At 30.0% G+C, this 9,634-nt stretch overlaps 1 protein-coding gene across 1 annotated transcript; it reads left to right on the forward strand.

The window, feature by feature from the left end:
- Positions 1-1,671: 1,671 nt before the first annotated feature.
- LOC114369444 (ras-related protein RABA4d) lies at positions 1,672-4,470 on the forward strand. The gene is made up of 2 exons (XM_028326678.1): positions 1,672-2,258; positions 3,636-4,470. The coding sequence occupies exons 1-2, from the start codon at positions 2,029-2,031 to the stop codon at positions 4,081-4,083; spliced, it is 678 nt and encodes a 225-aa protein (XP_028182479.1). The 5' UTR covers positions 1,672-2,028; the 3' UTR covers positions 4,084-4,470.
- The last annotated feature ends 5,164 nt before the right edge of the window (positions 4,471-9,634 follow it).

Raw genomic sequence — 9,634 nt, forward strand, 5'->3', positions numbered from 1 at the left:
TACGGTGTTATTGTCGGTCCCTACCATAATTGCTATTGACCCCTACAAAACTTTAAACCCCTAGAAAGACCATTTTACCCCTATGTTCAAACACTTCACCCTTCCTTCTGTCCCCTCCCTCTTACTTGTGCCCTCCTTCTCCTCACCCCCTGTTAAATGCACCATGAAAACACAATTTTTGTTGTGATCTTTGTTGAGATACACATCGGAATCACATTTTCATTTTGTATTGTTTAAAAAAAAATACACAACAGAAATATGATTATGTTGTAATCTTTGTTAAGGGACATGGTAGAATTGTATTTTCATGATGTATTTTTAATGTTTTTTAATAAAAAAAACACAATATAATAATATTTTCATTGTATTTTCTTATGATTTTTTTTATTAATGATAAGTGCAAGTTACCTTTTTTTAGATATAATTTATCCTTTTTAATGGTACTCAATATCTTTATTAATTAAAATTAAATTAATTGGATACAAGTTACCATTTATAAAGGTAATCAAATTAATTATTATAAGAATTACTTTTATTAGTCGTAATCAAATCAATTCATGATATTATTTTGATTATAATTAAAAAGAATAATTTATGTCATCATTAATTTAAATTTAAATAAAAAAGATAATTTACGTAACAATTAATTTGATTATTGAATGTGTGTTGTCATTAATATAATCATATCAAAATTAATTCAAGTAAAAAATGTAACTTAATTTTGTGATTAATTTTTTGTGAAAAACACTTAAAGAAACATGTTTGTTTTTGTTGTATAAAAAGGGGTGATAAAAAATTACACAATGGAGACATATTTTTACTTTGAAATTTATTGGCACCCCTAAACTACAATGAAAATACCTTTTTGTTGTGAATTTTGTACATGGTTATAGAATGGAATCATGATTATGTGGGAAAGGTATTTCTCGAATAAAAAAATATCAACTCATTGGTAGGGGCCAAGAATAATTTGCATGAGACCAATAATAACAAGTTACACCTAATATTAATATAGGTGGGCAACTATAGGCCTTAACAAGTAAGCCTGTGTTGAGAGGTATCTAAATTTAATACTCTTTATGTTCCTAATTTTAAGATCTTTTTAACTAATGTATGTCTCTTAAAAAAATAATTAATTTAATTAATTATATTAAATTTGTTTATTAATTGTACTATTGTTCTAAAATTAACTTTTTCTTATCTCTTTAACCACTTAATTATTTTTAATGTTTGGAGATAGAATAATTAAGAAAGGTTATACACACAAAAAGTAATTAATGCATCTAAAAATTAGAAGAAAAAATCTTATAATAAAAAGCAAATAAATTTTTAAAAATAATCTAATAATTAGAGACAAAGAAAGTATATACTTATGATTAGATATTTTTTGTCGTTATTAAAATGCTAGTGACGGTCTTTCTTTCTCTATTATTAATCTAATCATTATTATTATTCTTCGTTAAAATTACATAGATAAACTATTTCAGCCCTTACAAACACTGAATAAAACACACAAATATAGTTAATGAATGACACATAAATGGTCAAACTTAAGTTATAACGTAAGGAATATTCTCAAAAACATATGAAAATGTTTGCACTATCAATTGTCATTGAATCATTTGATAGTGTCTTTCATATAAACTAACCCTGTCATTTTATGGGGTGTGTTTACCTTGTATTGCCATATTGGCTTATTATTATATACTCTTCTAAATTTTTTTCCTTCTTCTTCTAAAAAAAACAAAAAAAAAATTGAGTTAATTTGTATCCGTGCGATAGAGGAAGTATACCTTCATTCATCCGTAGCTTGACCCTGAAGAACGAAGGGGTCCATCCCAATTCTCAACCCAAACCAAAACGACCGTCGTTTTTGTCTTTTGGTTCAACCCAGCTGCGATCATAACAAACACCGGTGATGGTTCATCAAAACGACAACGACGACAGCAGCACCGCCACCTTCCACCATCTCGTGTAGCGGACAACGACAATCGGCGATTGAATTGTTCTTCTACTTCTTCCGCGGGGATGATGTCGAACCTGTACGGCGAATACAACCAGAAGATCGACTACGTGTTCAAGGTGGTGCTGATCGGAGACTCTGCGGTGGGGAAGACGCAGCTCCTCGCTCGCTTCGCCAAGAACCAATTCAGCGTCGATTCCAAAGCCACCATCGGCGTTGAGTTTCAGACCAAAACGCTCATCATCGACAACAAGACCGTCAAGGCCCAAATATGGGACACCGCCGGCCAAGAAAGGTCCTTTTATCCATCCTTCTCGTAATTTCAATCAATCCCCTTAATATAATAATAATAATAATAATATAAATAATTGCGTTAAATACTTGGAGGAAAACTTTGTCACCTCGTTCCATCAGCTCGAATAGGATTGTTCTTCAGGGGAGGATACTTGTGATTTTGACAATAATAATAATAATAAAAAAAGAGATATTCAACCGTCAAAACGCTAGTCTATTGTTTTCATCCTTTTGTCAGATTGGAAAATAATTTTGGAATTGCATGTCGTTTTGGTTGGTGGATTATCGTTTTCGCATTTTTTGGGTTGTTTATTGATTTGAGAACATGTTTGGTATGAGCTAAGGATAATTTAAAGTATTGGAAATGATTTGAAGCTTTGTTAGATATTAGTAGTGTATAGAATACATGAAAAGTTGAAAACAAATGGAAAGTGCTGGAGTTTATTATTAGGTTTGTTTAATGCTTGAATTTGAATAATTGTGGATATGGTTATGACTATTAGAATTTTAAGGGTGTGATTGATAGGAAGAAAAAGAAATATGTGAGAAATAGGATGGGTGAAAATAGGGTAGAGAGAAATGGAGTGCATAGAAGTAGGTGAGAAATAAAGTTGAAATGCGAGTCTTTGATTCAAGGAAAATACAGAAGAAACAGGAAAAAAAGTTATCATTGTGTATTCGTTTCTTCTTATTTTTTGGAGAGAAATAAAAATGTTTGGGATCCACGCTTTTTTTTTTATTTCTTTCCTCACGTATTTCTTTCTTACCATGCACTAGGAAAGTTGGTTTGGTATTTAGGAAGCAAGTTTAGTAAGGATTGTTTGGAATTTGAGGATTTTGGGATCAAGATTTGCATAGTGGTTATTAAAACAGATGTAACGTTTTTGTTTTTGTCTCTTCGATTCCTAGGGGAAAAAAAGTGACGATAAAATTAAATTACAATGTACTGATAGGATAAAATTTTTAGGTTGTTATCTAATTACAAATTGCATTGTATGATAAATTTATTAACTTTTATAATAAATCACTTTATAAGTTGAAGTGCAGAGTTCGTGTCATTGACTGTTGTGATTGTGATAAAATGTATGCATGTACATGACAAACTATGAAATAGTTAAAATTTTAGATGGTAACTTCCTAATCAACAGATTGAATTATAGAGTTCCCATGCACTTTAAAGAAGCCAATTTTGTGCCTTCTGGATTGTTGACATGGCTGTATCTTCATGCAGGGTTATTATGAGTAATCTAAATTGATATATATGTACTCTGCTTTAGCTTGGGTTGCAACTTGAATTTTTTTTTTCAGATTTTATTTTAGAGTTTGATGCTTTTTATTTGCTACTCAGCTTCTGAAATCTCTTTCTTTGTTCTTTCAGGTACAGGGCAGTTACTAGTGCATATTATCGCGGTGCTGTTGGAGCAATGTTAGTTTATGACATGACTAAACGCCAATCATTTGATAACATGGCAAAATGGTTAGAGGAACTGAGAGGCCATGCTGACAAAAACATTGTTGTGATGCTAATTGGCAACAAGTGTGATCTTGGAACTCTTAGAGCGGTGCCAACTGAAGACGCGGAGGAGTTTGCGCAAAGAGAGAACCTATTCTTTATGGAGACATCAGCACTTGAGTCCACTAATGTAGAAACTGCCTTTCTGACCATTCTAACTGAGATATACAGACTTATAAGCAAGAAAACACTTACTGCCAATGATGATGCAGATCCAAGTGGTATTTCAGGGCTTCTGAAGGGAACCAAGATAATTGTTCCTAGTCAAGAAATCAATGCTGGTGAAAAGAAGGGTAAGGGTGGCTGTTGTTGATGTTCCTAGCTTTTTCTTGTTTTCACTAATCTTTGGAAGCATTTTGCTTCCCCCAGCTCCGCCTACGTGTAACGTTTGTAGAGAGGGTAGTTACTTTTCTTGGTCATGCCATAAGCAAAATGTAGGCTATATTTATTTACTACTGTGCTTGTTGATTGCAAGCATATACACAGTTTTTCTTCTGTTTTGGCCCTTTCTCTAGCTTTAGGATTTCAATTTGTTAATACAAACTCCCGATTGTGAAGGGATGGTTCAGTTCAGATAGAGGAATCACTTGATGCAATTGTTTTTGGCCTGTAGTTAAAATTTTTTAGTATTAATATGGTCTTTTGATGTGAGACATTTATTACAGGAATGGGATAGACAGTCTTGGACACTTGCTTGTTAGTTTTAGAAGGAAAAATTAACTAATCTAACCAATTAAACAATGTGAAATTATCCATGGTTTGCAGTTACATTTGATGATTTCATGTCTCGGTCCTCTCATTAGCAATGAAATCTAGTCTACTAACTTTCGCAAGACAAAGGATGTGTAATATCTTTTTTCTTTCCCTTTTCTTTTTATACATTTTCGGTTCTTCAGTGTCACCCTGCAGAGATCCAAAGAAAGACGTTGTGGCTCTTGATTTTAGTAGGCGTAATTTTCTTTCCCCCCCGCCCCCCTTTTTTCTGTGTATACCACTTTCTTTTCCCGTTAGGTTGCAATATTTCAATATCGACTTGTATGCGGTGTTCAGGAATTTTTATAAATTGATCTTACGGATTGAATTTGTGGTACCAAAACACAAGAAGAATACGGATAAGAGATAGATGGAGGGAAAAACACGCGGATGAATGGATAATTGGATAGTGAGAAACATAGATAGATAGATAAATATAAATGTTAAAGTCGATGAATGAATAGTGATAATCATAGATAGATAGGTAATACAAATGTTAAAGTGAAAGCAGAACTAGTGTTGAAGGTTGATTTTGACTATGAATGAGCAAATAGGGTTCATTCACGAACCAAAATCTGTGAACACTAACCAAATGATTTTTTTTTTTAATTATGTACTCAAAGGAGGGGGAAATTAATACAAAAATTTGCTCATTATTGTTTGTTAAGATTTTACGATCCTAAAGAAGATAAGATATTTTATATGCAGTTTTTTGAAGATGAAAACCTAAAATTTGTTGTTTAATTTTTTTCCAGCCTAATTCATTTGTTTCATCTTGGTCATTGAAGATGTTTTTGATCCGATGTTTAATTTATTCTTTACTTTCTTTTTTCTTCTTAGAAATACTACATTTTCTTATTCCAAGATTTTTTTTTTTGCATAGATATCATGACAAATCCAAGGATAAAACGATTAAAGCTTAAATTTTAGACCCACAAAAAAAATATTTTGTTAATTTTTATAAAACAAGAAGACTTCATATGTTAGTAAAAAAATAGCCGATATTGATAAAAAAAAAAAAAAAAAGCCTTACTATATCTCATTATATTCACTTATGTTTTTTCTAAGTCCACTCCTTTGATTATGACTTAAATGACTTTTTTTTCAAACTTTATTCCCCCCAAATACACTCCTCCTCTTTTTAATTAGAATTGTTTCTTTCTTTTACTCCTTTATGACCTCCAATTCAATATTTTGCTCTGTTCTTTCTTGTTTGTTTGGTCTCATTCCAAGCTCTTAAACACGGCATGTGTTGCACTCTTTTTTTGTGATATTTGCATAATTAAAAGAATTAAAGTTTTGAAGGAAAGGAAATTTAAAATTAAATTCCATACAATGACTTTTTGAAAATGTGTTTATTTTTAAATTTTTAAAAGTAGTTTCCAGAATACTAATTTTGTATCCTGGAGAGTAATTTTCGAAATACGAAATCTAAAATAACAGTAGAAACTACTTTCCTGAATTTCATTGTTGTATTCCAAAAAATAGTTTTCAGAATGTTGTTTCAGATTTCACATTCCAGACAATACTTTCCAGAGCTGAAAAAACTATAACATCATTTTGGAAACTACTTTCTAGAATAATGGTTGAACAACGTATAAGGATATTTTGGGTATAAAGAGTATTAATGATAGTAAAAAAAAATTAAATTAAAATAAAAGGGAATGTACTAAGAAAAAAAGGGGAGAAGATACAGAATTTGACAAAATATTTTTCTTAAAATATTTTCCTTGGTAAGAAGAACCTCTCTCTGTTCTTTCTATTATTTTGCAATTTTTTTACGTATCCATTTTATTTTGTGTTTTTAAAGGACGACCAAGTGATGCTTATCAGCACTTCAAAGTCATGGGAAAGGCTTAATGCGTGAGTTTCCTTAAAAATTATTATTGACTTTTTTAGATGAATTATTTACTTTTCTTTATTATTACTAATTAATTATACAATTGTGCATTGTTTAACGTTATATTGTAATTCTACCTTTAGTTTTGGTGGAAAAATGATTATTACACACATCATTCCTTTTATAAATTAAGCATTGTTTATCACCTTATTCAAATAAAGTGGAGTTTACTTTAACAATGTTGTAGCTTGTAAAGAGATGATTGGATTGTTTGTCCCAAATATCAAGGTGAATTTGAATGTTATTGTTACTGTGCATCTTTTTTTTGGTTTGCTTGTTGCAAATCTTGCGTCCATATTAAATAATGCCTATAATTCTTTAGTATGATGGAAGTGTAGTAAACTAGTAATTGTAGTTTCTACTTTGTTTTCTTCAATGTCCAAAAACTTGCGCTTCTAAGGCCACAATGTTTGGTTGTACATCATTCATTACTACAAAAATGAGATTCAACATCGATTCTAATTGACATTCAACACCGGTTTTGAATCGATATTGAAACGAGAAATATTAAAAGTGTCTCAGTTTCAACATCAGTTTTGAAACCGATATTAAAAAATACATTTGACATCGGTTTTTGTAAAAATTGGTGTCGAACATGGTGTAATAGATGCAATTCTGTCATACTTTAATATCAATTTTTGTCAAAATCGATGTTGTATCTTATTTGAACATCGATTTTCTATTAAACTGATGTTGTGTAGCTACCTTCTACATAGGTTTTGACTAAAATTGATGTTGTTTATTCACTTTCTACATTGGTTTTATCTAAAACTGATGTCAATTATATTTTTTTATATAGTCATTATGATTTTACAATAAACCCAACCTGTAAATTGTAAAACAAAATCAGAACAAGGCCCAAAATGGGACACTATCAGCCTAGAAAGTTCCATTTATCCATCTCGTAATTTCAATCAATCCCCTTAATAATAATAATAATAATAATAATAATAATAATAATAATAATAATAATAATAATAATAATTGCATTAAATACTTAGAGGGGGAACTTTATCACCCAGACTCGCTCCATCAACTAGATTTCGTTGCTTTGCAAGTTAGTATCTGTTAGAATTGTTGTCTATTTTTATTTTATTTTTGGTGAGCAACTTGTTTCTTATTGTAGTAGGTTTTTTTCTTCTATTAGGAGGCATATTAAACTCCCATATTGCCTTTGGATGTTCTTTTTGACAGTTACATGAATTAATATCAACTACTTATGTTGACTGACATGTTACTTTTTTTGTTTTCATGTATTCTGACTTGGTTGGACTCGATATCTCAAGCTAAGGTATGGATAATTATTTTATATTCTCTATAGTTGCAATCATCAAAATTGTGCGAATGATATAAGTTTGATATAACGTGAGCGTCGCCTATTTTTCTAGTTAAAATTTGCATGTCTTTGATAGTAAATGATTATGGTTGGAACCAAATAGGAAATAGCTATTCCCGAAGCCCTTGTATGATGTATCATAGACAACCATGTTATTGAAGCCACCCCTTCTTGCACACCATCCAAAATTGAGTTCTAGCCATAATGGCTTAGGAATCCTCCAACTAAATTGTGACTAAGGACCTGAACTTGAGGTGCCCACAAAGGAACAACCAAACCCTTCTCTTTTGTCCTTATTTGTAGTGTTCAATACAAACTAGCTTAGTCTCTATCAAGCATCAAATGTTTCAAAGTGATCCATCAAGATTCTAGAGACATGTAGAAAGAAAATAACTATGGAATATTAAAAAAATAAGACATAATATACTTTAGATTAGGAGGATTTATATGAATACTTCATGAAAATTAAATTTCTAAAAATAACTTTTGGTGAGTTTTTTCCAAGTTAATGAACACTACAACAACCAAAATTTCTAAGAAGTATGAGGAACATACTGTTGGCTAAAGATGTTTTTCCCCTTTGTCACTAACTCTTGTCTCCTTCTTATGTTTCTCTATCCTTAGTTTGACAAAATTGAAACATGAGCAGCAAGGGAACTGTAATAAGAAATTCATTTATCTTATAATCTACTAGTTGTTTTGACCAAATTGGAGGATGTGATGTATATAGAGCTCCAGCCTGATTCCTCTTTCATGTTAATCTTGCTTTGCAGATTAAAGATGTTTAAAAACTAGTGTTTAATCTATTGTAATTATAAGTTAAAGGAGGGAAAGTTGTGATTTATTAATTAAGCTCTTGGGAACTTAAGCAAGATTATATATCATGTCTTCTTTATTTGTTATATACCTTTTCTTATTCATGTTAGTCTTTATATTAAGAAAGATGATAATGTGGGATAATTTTATTGTTATTTATTATTATTTTTAAATTAATTATTTTTTATTGAATATTAAATTTGTTTATTATAAATTGCCTAGATTTGATTCTGCTTGAAATTACAGGTTGGATTTGTTGCCTAAATAAAACCAATATTTGAAACCAAGTTGCATTTTATGCTGATTTTTTTCTTTCTAAAACTGTCTTTGAAAACACATATATAACCACGATTTTAGGAAAATCTATAGTTAAATGTGAACTTTCAAAGACGGTTTTCCTCAGAACTGTCCTTGAAAACGTAGTCCAGAGACTTTTAAGATACCTATTTGTAGACGGTTTTGAAAATCCACATTTAATGACAATTTTAAACCTTCATTAAAAGACTTAGATTTTAAACGATGATCGTTTCAAGGACGGTTTCCAACCGTCATTCAAACCCTTGCAAAACCATTCTTAAAAGCTTTTTTTTAGTAGTGTCTTCCCCCCTTCTTGTCACTCAAAAGTATTTTTTAACCCTTCCTCAAAAACTTTAATAAATATATAATAACTAATAAAATATATTACTTATAGTATAATATATATATATATATATATATATATATATATACTTATTAATAAATATAATAATTTTTGTTGTTACTAAATATAATCTACGGCAAAAAGATATGTATATTAACTAATAAATATGATATTACATTTCTATTATTTTTTTTATCAATTGTTATTATCTAGGAGAACTATGCTTTGTGTATTATTATAAGTGTTATTTATTTATTTATTTATATATATATATATATATATATATATATATATATTTTATCCATAGAACTAAACACGATACCAGAGGGTTTACAACTGAGTTAGGTTCCCTTGGTTTATTTATCTATATATAATTATTAACATTAATTATTTTAGTGATGCTATTGGTTGCAAAAGTA

Source organism: Glycine soja, chromosome 10 (genome assembly GCF_004193775.1).
Source record: "Glycine soja cultivar W05 chromosome 10, ASM419377v2, whole genome shotgun sequence".
Lineage (NCBI taxonomy): Eukaryota > Viridiplantae > Streptophyta > Magnoliopsida > Fabales > Fabaceae > Glycine > Glycine soja.